Source organism: Siniperca chuatsi, linkage group LG3, assembly GCF_020085105.1.
Source record: "Siniperca chuatsi isolate FFG_IHB_CAS linkage group LG3, ASM2008510v1, whole genome shotgun sequence".
Classification (NCBI taxonomy): domain Eukaryota; kingdom Metazoa; phylum Chordata; class Actinopteri; order Centrarchiformes; family Sinipercidae; genus Siniperca; species Siniperca chuatsi.
In genome coordinates, this window is record NC_058044.1 from 19599886 (window position 1) to 19620133 (window position 20248).

At 40.5% G+C, this 20248-nt stretch overlaps 1 protein-coding gene across 9 annotated transcripts in view; it reads left to right on the top strand.

Annotated features, from left to right (window-relative positions):
* Window positions 1–1959: 1959 nt before the first annotated feature.
* Window positions 1960–20248, top strand: part of LOC122873718 (alpha-1,6-mannosylglycoprotein 6-beta-N-acetylglucosaminyltransferase B) — a 108215-nt gene continuing 89926 nt past the window's right edge. For 4 of the 9 annotated variants that reach the window (XM_044190798.1, XM_044190800.1, XM_044190801.1 and 1 more), the window contains exons 1-2: window positions 1960–2531; window positions 7756–7868. In XM_044190798.1, the coding sequence (XP_044046733.1) occupies window positions 2464–2531; window positions 7756–7868 (181 nt within the window). In that variant the 5' untranslated portion in view covers window positions 1960–2463. Of the gene's footprint in view, window positions 2532–2659; window positions 2760–7755; window positions 7869–20248 lie in introns of all 9 variants that reach the window. The other 5 variants (XM_044190802.1, XM_044190804.1, XM_044190805.1 and 2 more) reach the window with 5 other exon arrangements.

Consider the following 20248-nt stretch of genomic DNA (forward strand, 5'->3'; position numbering starts at 1 on the left):
ATGTTGCCTGCAGAAAGTACAACATTTTTCTAGATGATTCATTAAAAGTGAGTCAGGGATAATGTCTATATTTATATCTGAAGCAAGGTAAAGCCTCGCACCTTTGAGTATTCTCTGTGTCTGACAGAATGCTTTTTAAACTTCAGTGATTCAGTGTACACAAACACACACAAACAAAAGGTTTAAAAGTCCTAAGTTTGCCCAGTGGATTCCCGCTGATAGAGCAGAACTATTCCCACAACCCGCAGAGAGGGACAGCCTGCGTGGGCGGTGGGCTGTCAGTCAAATCCACATGTACCAGGGCAAGTGATGCATGAAGGGAGTTTGAGATTTCACTGTCATCTTCAGTCCGGTCCCCCTGCAGATCTCCCTCTTCTGCCTCCATTTCTGCTCCAACGCTCCGCTGGCCACAAAGACTATATAATCTGTGCCACGACTAAAACTGACTGCAAATCATTTAACTGAACAAATAAGGTGATCCTGAGTTTAGCTTGGGGCTCTTCCCATTTGTTTAAGCTAATTCTAAGTAGTGTCCTAAGTGTTGTAAAATGTTTCACTGAGAACTAAAAAAGTGCCTATTATATTCACTGCTATACTTTATCCAACTGTAAGGTATCCTTCCCTGTAAATACAATTTTGTATAAAGTTTTACACTAAACAGTGACACCACTACTCTTGCTACTACTTCTGCTGTGACTTCTACTAACACTGCTGGCCGCTAGGTGCCGCTGTTGCATCCTGAACATGGAGGCGGATCATGTTCGCTGTCCGTGGTGCTGAAATGATCAAGGGCAACACTGGGCTTCCCATATTTTAGTTCTGTCAGTCACCACCAAATAGATACACATTTAGGTATAGATCCTAATGTGCCAAAACGAGTGCCTAAAGTAACATGAATCACTCAAATCACTCATTCCACTTACAGAGACTTACTGGAACCAGTCCAAAGTCCCCCTGGTCATCGAAGGACCCAGTGATCTACTCCAGCTTGCCTACAGTTCAGAGCCCCATAAAGAAATGGCCCTTTGCTAGGCTACATAGAAGAAAAGTAGGTTATAGTAAACTGGTAAATGCTTTGCTCGTACTGAGGCAGAAACAAAGAAAGTTGAGGTTTTGAGTGCTACTTGAGTGCTACTCATGTCACAACTTAAAAGCCGTAGATGGCGCCATACAGAGGTGAATGTGGCTGCAGAGGCTTCAGACCATCCGGATCTGTCCATCAGTGTGCCGCTGGACCAGCGTCAAGTCAGCCAAAGGAAGCTACAACGATACAGGAAATAATGGGAATTTGCCTCCCAAATAAGGGAACAAAATGTGATATTGAAATCGATTACAAAACCTTTTTTAAATCAATGGGCCTCTTTAGACCTGCTAATTATTTATTATTTTCAGCACAAGAATATCAAACAAAACAGAATAGAGACTCGTGGTAACAAAAAGATCCTGGCCAATATCCCACACATCATCAGGCTACACCGAAAGCAAAGTAACTTATTTATGTACCTTTTAATGTCACAACAAGCTAATTTTGGACTTTTTCTTTTTCATTTTTGAACACTGCCCCCAAGTTTGGTGTAGGTTATGACTTAAGCAGTATAAGTAAAATATGTACTTCATGAAATGTGTTGTGGAAAAAAAAAAACAACAACGAAAAAATGTCAATTTTTTGGGACGTTTTCCCCTGTTAAAGTTATGTTTTAATTTTCTTTCTTTATTATGTGGACTCTCCTTGTCGTCATCTATAATAGGGTGAAAGCAGGTGAAATATATTTGTAAAGTCCTCTGAGGCAAAAATTGTGATTTGGGGTTTTATAAATAAGAATTAGACGCTTAGACATGCTTGTCTATTTTTTTTTTTACGTTGCCTCTGGCCGTAAATGGTCGCTCATCAACAAGGCTATTATTTTGAAAAGATCACCCGGACGTTTAACACTTTACCACAGCTAACTTGCCTCTTGAGGAGTGAATGAGTACGAGGTAATACGGCTGACTTGCCACAGTCGCGCTGGCTTCGCTGTGAAGTTAAAACGTCCAGGAAGCTAGCTCTCCTCACCGTGAAACCCTCCACAGAAAAAAAACCCACGTAGATTTCAAATGACGCACACTTTTACTCACATGTTTGACAACTACGCCATATTTTGTAAAGAACTCACATCGGATATGTCTCCAACGGTCGTCACAACCTGCAGCGACTTCACCTCAGATTCAGAGTGTTTGTCCGGCGATGGAATAACGCTTTAAATGACATTTTCAGACACGGGAAAGGAGACTTGCTGAATGAAACTTTGTACCATTTCTCCCGGAGGGGTAAAGAAGCACTTATCTGCTGTGCCGCGTTCATTTGAAATAACCGAGTTGACTGCCGCTGTGGACCGCTGGATGGGACGCAGATAAAATGTTTGGTCACCTCAAGTTCCAGTTTGGGAGGTTAGCAACAATGTCAGGGCTCGCTCGTTTTGGAAAATGATTACTGGCAGCACCGACGGTAAAATAATGGTCAGAAGATGTCTAGTAACGTTCAAACCGTTCAGGTAAGAGACAAAGAGCTGACGACGTTATTCTGTACCCAATTTCACTTTAGCCTCGACCATTGTGGTTGGTTAGCATTTATTAACATGCATGTTTGTTTGTTTTTCACTGCTTACGTTTTATCATACAGATGTCCCAAAACTGAATAGAAAGATGTGGTTCTCACTGTGAGGAATTGCTACATTGAGCCCTGACAAAATGTACTACTATGGCATTTATGTGGAGCCAAGGTGTGTAAATGTGTGTCACCACTCACCCAAACACACACATATGCGCACATACACCAGATGTTTCTCTGCTAGATGAATTAGGTTTAGGTCCACATGGATAAACCGTAAATAAGCCTGCACTAGCAATCAGTTGAGCTCTAACTTAATTTCTTAATGCATGGATAGCTCCATTATCACTGTGTGGCTGGGCTTTGTTTGTGAAGATATGAAGGGAAAACTGGAGGGGGTTTCTTATACATGTTAACTACAAACAGTTGATACTTTACAGTCCATTGAGCCATGTTGTGCCAACCTGTTTTATTTTATTTGCCCTGATAGGTATAGAAAAATGGCAGGCTTTAAATCTCAAAATGAATTCCTCTATTTCTCTTTTCAGTGGTGCAAAAGCTAGAGGATCTCCTCTAGGGGTTACTACCATTCACCCTTTTCCCACTTTCCACCTGCTAATACTGTTCGATTTTCCAAACAATTTCTCTACTGGGCAGGAGTGATGATGCAGCAGCTGTGCAGCAACCTCTGTAAAAAGTGGGTCCCTGTGATGGTTACATTCGTGCTGCACTGAATTACTCCACCTGCAGTTTACTCAGTAGATGAAGCATTTATTCCAAAACACTCAATTTAGCAGCTTTGTGACAAAGCTACACTGGCCGTGACAACACAGACAGTGAGAGCTTGTCACAGGTGATTTGTGTGTGTATCGCATTCTACTATGAATAGTAGAAAAGCCAGATTATTAAAGATTATTTTCATGATATTTTGCCTTTGTTGGATAGTTTTGACAAGAAAAAGAAACAAAAACACTGGGAGAGATAAAGTTGCCAGGCCGGACTTGAACTAGGGATATTGTGAATACACATCTTAGATCACTGGAACACCAGGACAGCCCCAGTATACAGATATTCAGGCTAAAAAGATGGGTAAGTATGTCCTCATCTTTGGGCAACAGGAATATTAATTGACACGTCTAAACTATTGACAAGAGCAAAAGTAGAAAAGTGTTAATATCCAAAAATGCTCCATGTCAAACTGTAGTTAATGTCAAGTGCGTAAATCAACATTGTCTCAAAATGCAGTCTGTGTATGAACGCCATGAGATCCGATTCATTTCTGGAATTTACGCTTGTTCGGGCACCAGTGAAAGTTCCTTGGAAAACACCACAACTAACATCTGAACCACAGCTCTTCCACGCCTGGCAGAAGTTATCTCACTTCAAAATCATCTAGCTAGAGGCAAAATCTGATAAGTCTATATGTGTGACGAAGCCAATTAGCTGATAGTGGATCTCTCCTTCTGATCCAATTATAGAGAGCAGAGCATTTACTTTAAGCCGGTTAATTAAAGACTCGTCAGGCAGGACTGGGGCCTAATCCTCTCATATCACCCACCTAACGCCACTTTGGAAAACAGCTAAATGATAAGAGAGGAAATGATCACCCTAGGACAGCATCAGGCCAGCTTCTGCACACCCACATGAGCTGAGGGATTTTCTTTTCTTCATTTCTCTTTCCATCAGTCTCCGTGTTGCTAACAAGCGTTGCTACCTTTCCCCCCATCCTGCACACACACATAAACACACAGGATAATTAATCCCTGGATCACAGAGAGAATAATAATCGTGCATTAGAAAATGTAATGTAAATTGTAAAATCAGACAATTTTGCTTTGTGTCCTCTGTGTAACCCCTTTATCTTTTCTAATCTGTCATTGGGCCTCTTCAGTTTTCCTTACTGTAATAATACAAGGCACTGAGGATGAGAAGGAACAACAAATAATGGGGCAGCTGAAACGTATAAACACTTCCTAAATCAGGTCAGTGATTCTGAGTTTCAGCTTCCACCTATTTGGCTTGCTGACCAGATGGTATTTAGTAAGTGCATAATCCATGCAGGTATAGAGTATCTAGATCATGGCGTCATATTCATGACAAATAATCCCTTGATCATAATGATTGTATGGGATTGGATCCACATAAATTAATGTATGTGGTCCTCTGACGATGATTGAGCTATCCTAATTCATTCCACAATATGCCTAGAACAGATGGGGGTAATATTTTATCATTTCATAATATTACAATATCCTGGGAGAGACAGAGAGGTAAATGAGAAACCATAGTGAATGAGCTTGTGCCAGCTGCTTAGAAGCTGGGACTTTGATGTAAATGCAGTATGTATTTTCCCCATGTTTTCAGTGTAAATCAATAAAGAAATGCTACATGCAGGGGCAGCTTTTCGCTCTAATCCTGCTGATCACAGCGATCATCACATTAAAGTGTTGTCAAATAATCTGTTTCCCCCAGCAGCAAATTAAGTTGATAATCAGAATTGGGAAGTCTAATTTCAACATGTATTCATACACAAATTACAGATTGTCTTGTTACAAGTGTAATCAGTACGCCAATTCATTAGATCCAACTCTAACTCGAAATGTAATCTGATCACTTTGCTTACAATATGTATGGAAAATGAAGATAAATGACCAATTTAACCATAATGACTGTATAGCTGTCTCAGATAACTGTAATCATGTTTGATGCAACCCATTAGATAAGAGCCTTGATGATGATGATTATTCACTGTCACTATGCTCTTGTGTACAAGAGTAAAAAGTTTCCTCTCAATGAGCCACATGTAACTGTCTGCCCTTGAAGCCAGTGGATTATGACTCAGGACACATTGGCTCTGTCACCCTGGGAGCTTGCCAAACCACCACGCTCTACATTCAACAGATAATTCAACATCATCTTGATCCCTTTGGGTTAATCAGATCACTTCAGCAAATGTTCTTTTAAGTGGCCATTCTTCCATGCTGTTGATATGAACTCATTTCTTACGGCCTCATCAATATTAAGAGGTTTGGTTCAGAACTTTGCGTGACTGAAGAAGGAAGTGCTGTCAGATTTCACACTGGGCTGTGCATTCAAGCAAACAGCTCTTGCCTGGCTTAGAAGAGAAAGCAACAGTTATAAATAATTCATTCATTTGTTATGTTAAGATTCAGTTTCCCAACCTCTGGCGCTGGAGTTAAAAGTTTAAAGGATACCTGTGCAAGGTTGGCCTCAAATTATGAAGTCAATTTTGATAATTATATCACAAAAGCTCCCGTGAGTTCCTTTTTCTTCCGGCCGTTTTATAACTACCATTGCTTTAGATGCATTCCTCACATGCTGGATATGATTTGTAACTGCTTGTTTGTTATTGGAGCCCTTTATATTTTTCAAAATTACAATGCATTTACCCAAACAAATGTACATGATCAGGACATTTGGGAAAATGTCTTCAGCTGTTAAAATATGTAGTATAAGTACTGGAGTGTTAGCCATTCATTGTCACTTTGTACTGTGCTACTTCTCCAAAATCTTCCAAGAATTTCCTCTTGTGGGGCTTAGCATCGGAGCAGCAAACATTTTTAAAGTGGGATGACTTGTTAGTCATGGAGGCTGACTGGTATTTTGTCCACTGGATGAGAATCACAGACAGCTTTGCCTCCCTGGTTCCCCAAAGAGCCTTGGCATCATAAGATAACCTCTGATCCATATACACTGAAGAGAGTAGCTTAACTAGGGCAGGATTTTCACAGATACAAAAGACCTGATTTTCAACTCTTTTAAGTCAAAGATGTGTTTCGCTCATGGCTGTCTAATAAGAGAGAACCCACACAGAGTCTCATTTTATTTTCCCTTCAGAGGTGCTGTAGCGTTTCAGATATCAGATCTTTGCCACAAAGCAGAGTAAAGCAGAAGTTTATGTTTCAAAGCAAGATCTGCACTCCAGATCGGAGCCCAAATCCTGATGGATTTTAAAATACGATCACCTGTGTCCAGTTTAAAGGATAGGTTCACATTTTTTCAATTCTATCTTAAAACAATACTCGCATGCCCATATGTACATTGAAAGTTGAGTGAGTTATTGGTGGCTGAAATAATTCCTCCTGTCCATACTGGCCATTAGGATACCCAGTTGATCTGGCTAACTCATATTAGCTTTAGTTGAACAGAGGAATGTGGATTTTGCCCCCAATCACTTACATTAGAATAGCATTAGAAAAGGATCTCTTCAGGGTCAGTATAGACAGGAGAAACTATTGCATCAACTGATAATTCTTTTAATGTACATATAGGCAGGTGAGTATTCTTTTAAGACAGACTTGAAAAAATGTGAACCTAGAGAACTGGCCTTTGGATGTCTATGTATTTGGTGACACAGTATACAGTAACTCATACAGTAAAGACTGTATTGCATAGCCCATTGTTGTTGACCTAATTTTGTGTGGTTCATACAGAGGCGTGAGTGAGACCAGTTTGTGAGCTCAGAGACTTTCGTTGGCATTTTAGCTATCTTTACACTCTTATTCTCACCTTAAATGCCTGAATGTTTTCGGCTATCTTTTGTCCTCTTCTTGCCTTTTCTTCCCTTCCCCACCTGCACACTTATTACATAAATAATCACATCCATTTTGCCAGCACTTAGGGACAAATTGCTCACCTTTTATTTTGGCATTTGTCCTCAATGTATGTCAGCCGATAACATCAAACCACTAAAATGTTTCAGGTGCCCTTTAGCTTCAAGTTTCTAGTTTTCTACATGTGATATTTGCTCTATTTGTGCTCTGCCTTCTGGAAGTGCTGCCTGCTGTTTCTTGACTGTCTCTTTGTTTCTCTTCTGCTCTCCTCCACATCTTCCCTCATCCTCTCGTCTTTGCATCTCTATTTTCCCTCCCGCTTTTTTCCTCGCTGCCGATCATTCTGTCCTCCAAACCTGTCTTCCATAATTGTCGGCCTGTTCATCTGCCTACATTCTTCCTTTTGTTTTTCAAGCCTCTTGCTCTTTATCAACTCCATTTTCTGTCTCACAATCCAACCCCCTCTCTATTCTCATCTTCATATTTCCCAACTACTCACCCAAAACATCTATTTACCTGCCCTTCCCTATAAATATGTCTATCTATCTCAACTCCCTTTTCATCTGTTTCCTCTCTCCTCCCCCTGTGTTGCAGGATATTCGTGGTGGGAATAGGCTTCTTCAGCCTGTGCTTTCTAATGACCTCTCTGGGGGGGCAGTTCTCAGCCAAGAGACTGGGGGACTCCCCCTTCACCATCCGCACAGAAGGTACTGACATGTGCCGTGTGTGTGTGTGTGTGTGTGTGTGTGTGTGTGTGTGTGTGTGTGTGAGTGAGTGCATGCGAGTTTGTGTGTAAACAGTTCCTTCACTGAGTTGAAATGCTGTAATGTCATTGCATAGTGCTGTGCTATAACTCTCCATGGTCCTGCTGGTGCTTCACTACTATGTGCCACTTTGTCAAAGCTGCACCACCTATCAGTGGAAACATAAAATGTCCTGGAATATTGGGATGAGGCAAAGAAATCATGAAGTAAATGTAATCCATTGCAGAACCAGTATGACCAGTGAATTTCATTCATATAACCTTCAGCAGAAAAGCTGTTTTTTCTGTAGTTGCAGTCAAGTGGTGAGCAATAAATCAACATGCTTGTAAAAGAAGATTGATCTGGTGTGTGGGACATGAGGTAGAGAGGGCAGCCAGTAGCTGGGAAGTTATAGGACTGATCCCCAGCAGTGACAGCAGGGTGGGTGGCTAATATTATAACTGTAGGTTTCACTTCAGGGATTCTGCACTGATGGCAGCCCTGTTCTCTCTTTGACATAAACAGTAAATTATAGGGATGTGTGTGTGTGAGAGACAAATGTGAATATGAATGGTGAAATGTTGTTCACTGAGCTAACAGTACTTTACAGTAAGACAAAACACACAAAAAAACTGCATCATTTACAAAAGACGTCATCTACTTAATGTTGATAGCAAAAATCACTCCACTTTTATATCTTTGATGACTTTAGAGGAACATTAAGCAATCCAGCCTGAAATGCATTTTACAGCTCCCCTGAACCCTCTCAGGATTCTCAAGACTCGCCATCACATGGAAGTCCATTAAAGCAAGCCTATATAACTTTTGCTGTAACCACAAGTGGAAATTACGGTATGATGACGCATTGAATTTCCCCACATTTCAAGATTATGTTTGAGTTGAGTACAGAAGAATAACATTAGCCACTGGCAAGCACAAAAGAAATTTTCACTAACAAAGACCACAGCGTTTATATATACAAATTAGTTTATAGGAATGACCGGTAGGGTCATGAAGGACGGAGGAATGAATGAGGGTCTGGTATGGAGGGATGAATGGAGGGTCGAATGGGGATCGACGATGGGCCTGAAGGCATCGAGGAACCCACAGAGTGAGACTTAGGGTGGGGGCACATCTTGATGAGCTTCGTCTTCATCATCCCCTGTGGTTCCTGTATTCAGAGAGAGAAGGAGGAACATGGTGTGGGGGAAAGACAAAATGAGACAAACGGAGAAAGGGGTTAGACACGCCTATACTCTAGATAGGTGCAGGAAATTGAATTAGTGTGAGGCAGAGCACGTTTTGACCGCAAGTGAGGTTAGAATCGTGAGTTTGCATGCAAAGTGAAACTGAGAGAGCAAAATACATTAGAATTACCTGGAAGTGAAGCATCATACTTTCCATATCACTGCACGCTGCACTTTGGCTGCTGTACTTGTGTTGCATGACACTGAATCCTGCATCCGGCAAAGCCATATCTCACCAGTGAAATATCATTAATACATTCGCCAGCCGGCAATATCACATGACCCGGAGTGAAGGCTGATTACCGGTGAAAAGGCAGGAAAAAAAAAAGTGCACCTTTGCACCTCCTGCTGTACAAGGTGCGGAGATTGAAAGTCAGAGGTCATTCTGTGGAGGCCATCCACTTCTCACTACTGCTGGAGTTAAAATAAGAAATCCTGCGTTCTGAGGGCGCTTCCTCATGTGTGTAGCATGTGTGTGGGCGCAACAGTAGTTGCCATGTGTCAGTTGACGTGGGTGTGAAAGCAACTGAAAGATGGAGCAAACTTTTAGTGTGAATCAGTCAGGTGTCAGTGTGCATGAGTATGTGGTTTGTGCTGTTATCTGTCAGAGAGAAAGATGAACCAGTGAAAATGGAAATGGAAAATAGTGGACTTAACTGAATGGATAGATGCATAAGCATATAAAAAATCAGGCGCTGCATGTGTGCAAATAATGGGGCAGGGGGGTGGGGGGTCATTTGGGATTACTGTGGTTGTGATAAATTGAGATTGCTGTGTTTGTGTGATAAATTAGGATTAGTGTGTATGTGTCAGTGTTTCTTAGTAAAATGTACATGATTAATCAACTAGTCTGGGAAGACATCTGGAGCAAAGCTCATTAAAAACTGTATAGCATCCAAACGTGCTTCCCCATAGGAGCTTACTTTGTGTGTGTGTGTGTGTGTGTGTGTGTGTGTGTACCTGTGTCTCTAAATGTACTTGTGTGTATCCCTTTACAGTTTGTACGTACATACCTTTGCGCTTGCCTATGCACAAAAGATGCCTGTATCTCTATCATACAGTGTGCATTTGTTTGTATGTATGCCCCACGGTTTCACCCTCTTTTCCCTCTTTATGCGTGTCTCTGTGGTCTACTACCTCACACTGTTTTTGCTGCTTTCTCCCTTTGAGTGTGTTTGTGTGTGTTTATGTTTGTTTGTGATGAGCTGGCAGGAAATTGGCTGTTAAATGGGGCGACAGCAGCAATGTGGGACAAGATTGAGACCAGAGAGACTGATCCATCTGCTCTCTGCAAATCAGCCCCGCAAAACAACTGGCCCTTTCATTAAGCCTCCACTCACCACCTGCAGAGCAGCACACACACACACACACACACACGCACGCACACACACAGTTCCACTCCCATGTCTCATTAAGTACATGTCATTTCTGGGAGACCTTCCATGTGAAAATATGCAACACTGCCAAATTAAAAATGTTCTCAAAATTTTCAGGCTTCTTACAGAGACCAGCAAGGCAGAGCAATTTTATTCTGTGGTGACTTTATCGGTGGTCATTTTTATTTGCCCTCGAGACATTTCATTTGCTTGGGATTTTTGAAAAATTTTCCACAGGCAGAATTTGGCCTTATCATAACCAATGTTTGTGACCATTTGACAGCTGGCAAGAAATTATGAATTTCTTGTTAGCAGCTAGGGCTGAACGATTGTTTTTATATTGAAAGCGTATTTGAACAAGTGCTTTTTTTAAATCGCAAGACCCACAATTTGAATTACAATTGACATAATTAACAGTGTCTTAACAACAGCAAGTAAAAGTTTAAACTGACGATTGACAATTTCATCACCTATAATCAGACTCGGAACAAAATTGCCATGAGAGAAAGTGCCTTGAGGCTTTTTTGCATCATCTTAGTCCTCAGTTCATTTTTAATCCTGGACAGGAGAGAGAATGGCCGCTGCTCCTCCTCACCCACCAACAGTAGGGCAGACGTCCAGCGGACTGTTAATGTTATCACTGCAGCTAACAAGATTTTGCGTGGCACTGGTATCTGTAACATTATTTTTGAATAATAAATGTGTTAACTTTAAACATTTTGCAGCATCAGCCTTGAGATTTTTTTTTCTTTTTCTCCCTGACCTTTTACATTCCACCTTTTTGCTTTTTTGGTCCTTTATCCATTTCATTTGTATTTTAGATTCAAACTCTTTCTGTCTTTATTTAATTTAATTATTTCCCGCTTGACCTCTGACATTGCATGGATGGACAGATCCACTTGAAGGGGTGGGGGGAGGTGACAACGATAGATACCACTTCCTACACCTGCCTTACAGTAGGCCTATAGGTAGCCGATTGACGGTTTTGGGACCGTGTAACCCCCAATCAGTTGGGCTGTTCCATCAAGTGGCTGGCAGGTCAAATTGTTTCCCCATATTACTGATGGCCATGCAGCCCACTAGGTGGGCTGGCCCATCTGACATTTGCCAGAATTGCCAGATTGCCAGTCCGAGCCTGCCTATAATGACAACTGCTGCTGGTAAATGAATTTAGCTGTAGAAAATTAATGTGAGTTAGGAAAACAACAAATTCTTGGCTGTTTATGCTTACTCTCTCTTTCTGCTTGACTGTGTCTGTACAATTAACACTTGGCCAAAGATGGTTTTGCACACGCAGAAACACCACTGTGTATCATTTATGATGTTTAAAAAAATAAGGAGTGCGCTGTGTCTTTTTGCTTTCATGAAAGATCAACAGTGGCAGGTTCTGTGAAACAGTCTGTCCTGTCAGTCTGTGAGGCAAATGTTATCGTTAGCTGAAGCAGCTGTAGTGCAGAGCTGTCAACAGTAGCATTAGGTGTTAACAGTCTAATATTAAAATGCTGATTGACCATTATGATCAACCATGCAGCTGTTATCAATAAATATGATGCCACTTTTGAGAGTTCTGATAAAATTTTAACATTATTGCGTGTGACCTAAATTAGTCAATAGTAAGCTATGCAAGTTTATTTAGAAGTAGATTTTTCTTTAACTAACTGGTTTAAAAAAACATGGGGCTCTCAATAAATAATACAAATACAGGCCTGTAGTTAAATTCATAGAAAATAATCGCAACTTCAATCACATCACAATATTGGTCAGAACAATCTCAATTAGGTGTTTTCCCAAAATTGTTCAGCCCCATGAGTGGTTCTCTTATTTTAGCATTGGTCCAAGGTTAAGGAAGTTTTTCCAACTCATGCCATACATAATTGTGTGCTTATTTCTCTACTGTAAAAGCTTTATCCCCAAGTTAAAACAAAGCCATTTTACTAAGAAGTTACTTTGTCGTGACACAGCGAACTGTCAGTCTGTTTTGCATTGTCCATTGCCTTTGGCTCTCTCTCAAACATGACCTCTAAATGGAAATGCTTTATCGCAATAATAGGAAAAGTGTATTTCTTAAAAAGATGTTTTGAATTATTATGACTAAATTTAGCGATTTTAAGTCTTCCATACATAGCTGACGTTGTTGGCTAAAGAAGACAGCTGATTTAAACCTCTACGGCCAACCTATCCATAACAGTTGTCTCCCTTATAGCCCACAGCAGTCCTTTATAATAGACCAGTTTTTAATAGACCAGTTTTACTATCTTAAAAATTGCATGTATCACTGTGTTTTGCTGTCATTGTATAACAGGGCTTTCTATACTCTGAGCTGAGGATGACTGATTCAGCAGCTGTCATCTAAGGCTAATCATTATCCATGATGTGTTGACAGCAAGGCCATCAGGAACACAAGTAGAAAAGTTTCTTTTCTGTATATAAATCAAATTCACAGGATTCCATCTCTTATTGTGCCATAGTCATATTAGCTTGCTGTTTGCACACAATAACAGCCAAATTTGTGTAGAGCTTTGTCACCTTAGTGGGAGTTGCACTGATAGCAATTGTTTGGGTATTAGCTGAATTTCGTTGCCACCTCTCGCTTCCGTGGATTATCAGCTTCCACTGGAGGTTCAGAGGGCTGGGTTTTCTCTGAAATCCCTGGCTCTCCTCAGTGACTCACAAACTCATCAAGAGCTGTGAGCCGGAGATGGAGAGGTAGGGGCTCAATAGTGAATATGAGAAAGAAGAGGAGGAGGAAGAAGGTGGAAGTAGAATAGAGATTGTATGCGTTTGTGTGTGTATCTGTGATTAAGCAAGAGAATGAGATTTCTAGAGGTTGCATTGCTAACAAAAAAGACGGATGAAAAAGAGGGATAAAAAGGTACCAGAATTTTTCCTCTAGATTAAAATACATCAGACATAAGGGATAAAGGCCCTCCCTATGGAGCTTGTTCATACTTTGCAGTTTATTACATTAACAAGGACCCACCATGACAGTCCCTTCACCCTGTTTGTTCTAGCTGATAGACTCAGGGCTTTCTCTGTAGGTGGGTCTCTGCTGGGAGAGAGCATATGTGATATTTTTATATATACAGTTTTGCCTCAGTTTAAAATTTTGCAGTTATCTCTGTAGGTTTAATGGCTAACTGCTTGAGAATACTGTCAATCAAAGGCTGCAATTTATAAAATGAAGGACTTCTAATCGCTACAAGAACACTCTGTTTAGAAATGCTGCTGTGCTTGGATCCAAGCAGGGGCCGAGACTAATGGTTGTTTGACTCGCATTAAACTCAGTTCTGTGATGTTTGTCTAAGAGTTTTCATGCCATCAGTCAGAAAAAGACTCACGCCAATGTGTCACATTCCCAAAAGACATTTTTACTTGTGTCCTAAGAGGACCTCAGCCAAGAGTTTACAGTCATGAAAATAACTGCAGCTTATGTACATTATTATTATTATTATTATTATTATTATTATTATTATTATTAAGGAAGTGAAATAGCACGTGTATATTTCAGTACATCAGTATGCAGTAGCTGGTACCGATTGAGCACATCAGACACCCTGCTCTGTGGTCCCCTTTCATGTTTTTTTCACACATTGGATGTTCATCTCCATCACACATTCCCTGCAGTTACGTTTCCTACCAATCCCTTCATGTCGAACAAATCTGGCATGACAATCTTCTGCATGTCGCTGGCGCTAGGTGCAGCAGGGGAGTCACTCGGGGAGTTCACTTTATCAGTGTACTCATAGCCTGGGGAGTTTGAATGGACTGTTTGTGTGCGTATGTGTGTGTGCGTGTTGGTTTATGGGTTTGTGATTCTCTCTGGATAACACCATCAAGTAAGTGCAAAAAAATATAAAAAGGTTTGGAAGTGAATTTATGTGTTTTGTATTAATGTATCTGAGTAAGGGTATTTGTGTGTTTCTGACCTCACAAGCATAGAAAGATAAAAGGTGGTAATGTTGGTAATCTTTCTGACAGATCTATTTTTTTACCCCTCCAATTTTTTCCTTCAAAAGTGCAATTGTAGTATGTACCCAAAAGACCATGATGTAAAACCATCTCCTCCACTTATTGCTGTTTTGCTGTTTACTTCCACTCTTGGCCTGGGGAGGGGGGGAATACGGAGAGAGACACTGCACACAGACCAACCAGCAGGACACATTATTGTTGTGACATGATGATCCCTCACCAGCTTTCCACCTGTGAACAATGCCAATTATGTTTAAAGGCCAAGCTAAAAACACCTCTGCCAGGGACTGAACCTCCAGTGGTGAAGTTATGTTTCAAATTCTTCATGTATAAATCCGCTGACTGGTATACAAACGCTAAAAGGATAGAAAACTGGAGACTGGACATTTACTAATATTCACCACCTTCTTCAGTGTGTCTTTGAGAAAGGCACACAACCCCCAACTGCTCTGATAGAGTTGCTCTAATAAAGCTGCACAGTGGGGAGAAATAGAAGGTTGTGTTTTGTACTTAACATCTTTGAGGTTTGAATGTGACAAATTACTGGACTTGCTGAAAAGGGGGCAAGGGTTCTCAGTCAATACACCGTGAGATGTCGATTTAAAAAGGAGAGCATTTATTGGCCTTTGCAGTTGCAATGCTGTGTAGATACACAAAGGTGACCAAATGGCTGCCACATTATTTGTACAGAAAGTTAAGCTCAGTCAGAGACACTTGCATCAAGGAATCTACCATGTGTAACGTATGACTATACAGTTAGCTTTTGTGGCAAAGGCTCTGCCCTTTGATGGGAGAAAAGAAAAGAATCAGTGCAGCAATGAGGATTCTGCTGGGAGAACTAATTCCCCCTTAACAAACACATACATTAACATCAAATTTTAGTTAAAACAACAATACCAAAAACCTAGCACTAAGAACGAGGTCAGGTGGTGGAGGGAGCTGCAGCAAGAATATGGTGTAGAGTAACGTAATAGTGGCAAGTGTCAGGTTATGATTGCCACAGCTGAATGAATGTGATTGGACATTAGTAGTCAGCTGGTAGCTGTCGGCTGTTGAATGAGCCACTGATGGTAAAGCATGAATGAAACAGAATGAATGAAATCTGATGTTGTTAACTCATGCAAGTGAAACTTCAGAGCTTTGCCTGAACACACGCTATGTTCTATTTTTTAAAATCTATTTTACATACCTGTACTATACACGTTTATAACCCTCCTCCCCAACTTTGTTTCCCCTCTGTGCAAACTTCAGGCTGTTCACTGTTATTCCATCCTTAGCCCATTCCTAACACCAATACATATTAATGAGAAAGCCTATCCAATTTCCAAGTAGAGAGGGCCATTGTTCTGACCTAAGTGCTATTACCCGGCCGTAAATGAGAAATTTCTCCACAGCACATTATATTATGGTTATGTCTTTGGGAAGGTTGCTCTGCAGCAATATGCTGTCTCAATTACCCAGCCTGCATCAAGCTTTGTCTACAGGTCGCTAGCTCATCGTTTCCTCTGCCATAAGCTGGTTATTTTCTCGGGTCCTGATAATGTCATACTCAAGCGTGCTGTGGTTCCTTTCTGCAGATATACGCTAATGTTTACGAAGCCATGGCCTCTGTTGCCTGACAGTTTTGGGAAGACTACCGATTGTATTATGTCTGTGTTGACAAAAAAGGCAGCTGTATTTGTCTGGTTTCTTTACTGGTGTAAGCTGATAAAGTCATAAAAACACACCAAGCATGACTTGAGATTATTTCATTCCTCAAGCCACCTCTTTTCCCACCTCTCTCTCCTGCTTCTCATTCTCTCTCATTTCTTTCCCTCAGAGATGAATATATTAAGTGCCCAGTGCGAGACTGAATAATTGCAGAGTAGCTGTAGCTTTTTCTTTGTTTCTTCAGCTCACTTCTGCCTATTCCTCTGCCCCCTTTTTTCCTGCTCTCACATGCGTGCCTGTGTTGAACGCAGTTGGACATTTCTGCCACAGCCAAAAAAACACTTCTGCCTTTGTCTAAAAAGTGACAGTAATGATTGCTGCAATGCAGGGGAATTAATTTATTTGACACTAAGTGTATAGTGGAAGGGTGATGAAAAGACGAAGAAATAGGTTTCTGAAACATTTTACTATCTTCAAAGTGACAGATTTGACTTAAATAATGAAGCTTAGTTTCAGATGGTTAGCAGACAACCATCAGTTGGAGGCAATATCAGAAAGCCAGTCTTGCAGCATTTTCTTCATGTACAGTAGACCCTGCCTCTTGTGATGTCTTTTTGCCAGTTGAAAAAGATCTAAAATGATCTTCCTTGAGATGGTTTGAAAGATGGATATATGCACAAAGGTCCTCATAAGATACGAAGATGCTAATGGCATTTTACCATGGACAAATCTTCACTACTTTTGTCTTGTCTTGTAATATTAGAACATATACCGTAAACAAATGAGACCATTGCCATGACGAAATTTACAAAAGAAGATTGCCTTATTGCAGAAAATGTGTTCTTTCAGCAATAAGTACAGCTAAGGCTTTCAAAGTTTCTGTTAATACCATTTGGAAGAATGAAGGAGTGTTTAAAATTCTTTTTCTTAGAGAAAACACTGCAGACAGAGCACTGCCATGAAAGAAAAGTGGCAACATTCAGTTTTTCACAGGGGGGTTCAATGGGAAATAGGAAGTTTAATTTTGCTGTAACATTAGCAATACTTACCTTTAGTCATGGTCTCAGTTGTTTTTTATAGGTAATATAAGTCAGTAATATCTGACAATTGATATATGAAAAAAATGTTAAAGGAAGCAAATATAAACTCAAACAAGTGGACTCATTAATGCATTCTATTGTTCTTGTCACAAGAAGACACGTGAAAACGACTTGTGACGACTGCTATACAATATGATATGCCACATTTGAATTGTTTGTGGTGCTAAAATGAAACTGCCCCTTAGAGAAATGGGTAGAGGACAGAACTAAGCTGAGAAATGCATGCATAAGCTACCAGAAATAAATAATAAATAACTGATTTTAGATTAGTGGCACAGTAAATCCCATATACTGTATGCACTGTATCTGAAGTGCTTTGTTGGATACGGTGCTTATGTAGCAGAACAACGCCTATGAGGGCACTGGTGCTATTTCAGGAAACGCTGCAAGGAGGAAGTGACATGTCTCTTAGGGCAGCAGAGATGCAGTATAGATAGACAGATGAGAAGAAAACAAAGGATGAGAGAGGTTGCTCTAATAAGAGTTAACTCAGCACTGCTGTTTGATTTGCATTGTTTGCTGCATTGACAGTGCAGCTCCCTTTTCATCTTTCTCTATATGTATCTTTCTTTCTCTCCCTCCTGTTGTTTTTTATCTTTTGCTTTGGCTTCTAGTTCAGAGGGCAGTAAATGTAATGTTTGTCAGTAGTGCAAGAAGTCGGTTTGGAAGTTTGACACGCAGAGACACAATCAGTGCAGTTGATGTTAAAGGACTTTTTGTTGTTTTTTTACAACAAAACATAATGACATTTCAAATCCGCATCAAGTTTTCAATACACCATGTAGAAACACATTGGCTTATTAAGATCCAGCAGCAAAATCTGTTTTATTGGAGCCCACTGCTTCCCTGTGTAGAAAACACTATTTAATTGAACTACCATGTACAAGACATAAGGTATAATCAAATGTTTTATAAGATTAGTGTAAAGTCTGTTTGAAAGAATCGTGTATGGAAAAAATGCATTGCATGTTAATACACAAATCAACCTAAGTATATGATGATCTCATATATTGTGTATTTATATAAGCAGTTATTAGATACTCATCTGAAAAGTATTTTAATTTCAGTGTTGGACATGATGTCACTTCTGCATCATTCGTTCACATCGCTGAGTTCTGGTGTTGTTCTTTCTAATGGCGTTTGGGATGAAATGCCATTTATGGTCTGATAGCCGCTCTTTCCTAAATGTAAGTGATTGGGATGAATAATGAATCAAACCAAATGTCTGACAATAGTGACTGCCTTGATTGTAAGACATCTAGATGCAAGGATGGATACACTCACCCTCCTCTCTAAGCTATACTCAGTCACACACACACTCAAGACAGTTTCTTAAATCTTTAATCTACCACCCCATATTACCTCGCCCCTCTACTCCTGCAAGATGAACACAGAAAACAGCTCCTCCTGACAGGTAATGGCAGAGAATGAGACCTGAAAGAGAGAGAAATGAATGGGAGCTCTAGTGAGTCTCTCAAAGCACTAGATAGGTGGGGTAAACCTCATCTCGGTGTGTGTGTGTGTGTGTGTGTGTGTGTGTGACAGAGGGCGAGAGAAGGCCCTGTTTGCAGCACCTGGGGAGATATAAAGCTGAGCTGAAAGGAGGGGAGAGTGATTGCTGAGAGTTAAGGAGAGGAGGAGAAAGCTCGGTTGAGGGCAGCTGAGATGTTTCCATTTTAAAACAGGGAGACACATGGGTGCAAAGCTAAATTAAGATGCATGTGGGTTGAAAATACAAATGCATAAACACTGTCTTTTGCTCACTTGTCATGCAGTCAATTGAAATTACGGTCAACCTCCCTGCATCTCTCTTTTCTCCCCTTCGCTTCTCTATCTGCCACTGCACACTTACAAACATTCGTCAGGCTTTCCTGTGCTGTAATCACGTGGCAGCATTAATCACACCAGCAGCGTTGATATTAGCCATTATGTTACACATCTGTCAGCAGTGCATGATAATGTCATGAAGCTGTTGATGTTTGCCGCTGGTCTTGTCACACGGAAACACTCACAAAAGCTCTCCCTAATGGTTGCCTTATCAGCATTGATGGTCAATAACCAATTTCTGCTTTTAGCCCTATGAAATGTAGTTGTTTGGACAACGTTTTTGATAAATGTCACTAGCTGAAGGAGGAAAAGAGGCTTAATTTTAATTTTGCAATTACATCTTAGTAGTAGTAGATAATGTCACACAGAGGGTATATGGAAATTGGGCATGGAAAGAAAGCATAATCCGGATTATTTACTATTTTTCACTTATTGAATTTTTAATGTGAATGTGAAATGTGAATTTTTAATTGTTTTATGTGTACAACATGGTCAGTCTGAAAAATATATTTTTATTACTGTGTATTACCTTCTTGATAATAAGGCACTGGGTTTTCTTCCACTCGAGTCTGTTCAGCAGCTTACTGAGCTGATCTGGTAGCGTGTGTGCTGTACTGCCATGCCTTGGGCTCTTCCTCTCTTTGGGAAAGTTTAAATGGCATTACCTGTCAGCTCTGATGATAGGGCCCATCCGTTTCTCAGTAAATAAAAGACGTGCTGAAGCACAACAGAAAAAGCAATTTCTAAAAGGTTTTCCCAAATCTCTTTTTCTTTGTTTCTGTCATGTAACATTCAGTAGATTTGTCTGCTGAGAAATGCATCACGTTTGAATGGGAACGGCTTCAACAAGCGCAGCCATTTTTCCTTGTCAGAAACACTCACCTTACAATCGATGTGGTGGAGTACAGTCGCTTCCCTGGGATTTACAAATGATAGTGTGATTTTAATCCTGTTCACTGTAAGCACAAGTTAAGTTGCATTCACAGAGGCAAAGCGTGAAACACTTACAATGTTGGACAGTTACTAATTATAGCTTTTGGCTTATATTAGCAGTCTCAAAATGACTTAATCTTGGTCTGTATGTTCTGTAAGTGCACTGTTCTGTATGTATGTGTCTAAATGTTTGTGGGAGTACGTACGTATGCGGACGCGCATGCCAACATGTTGTATTTGTC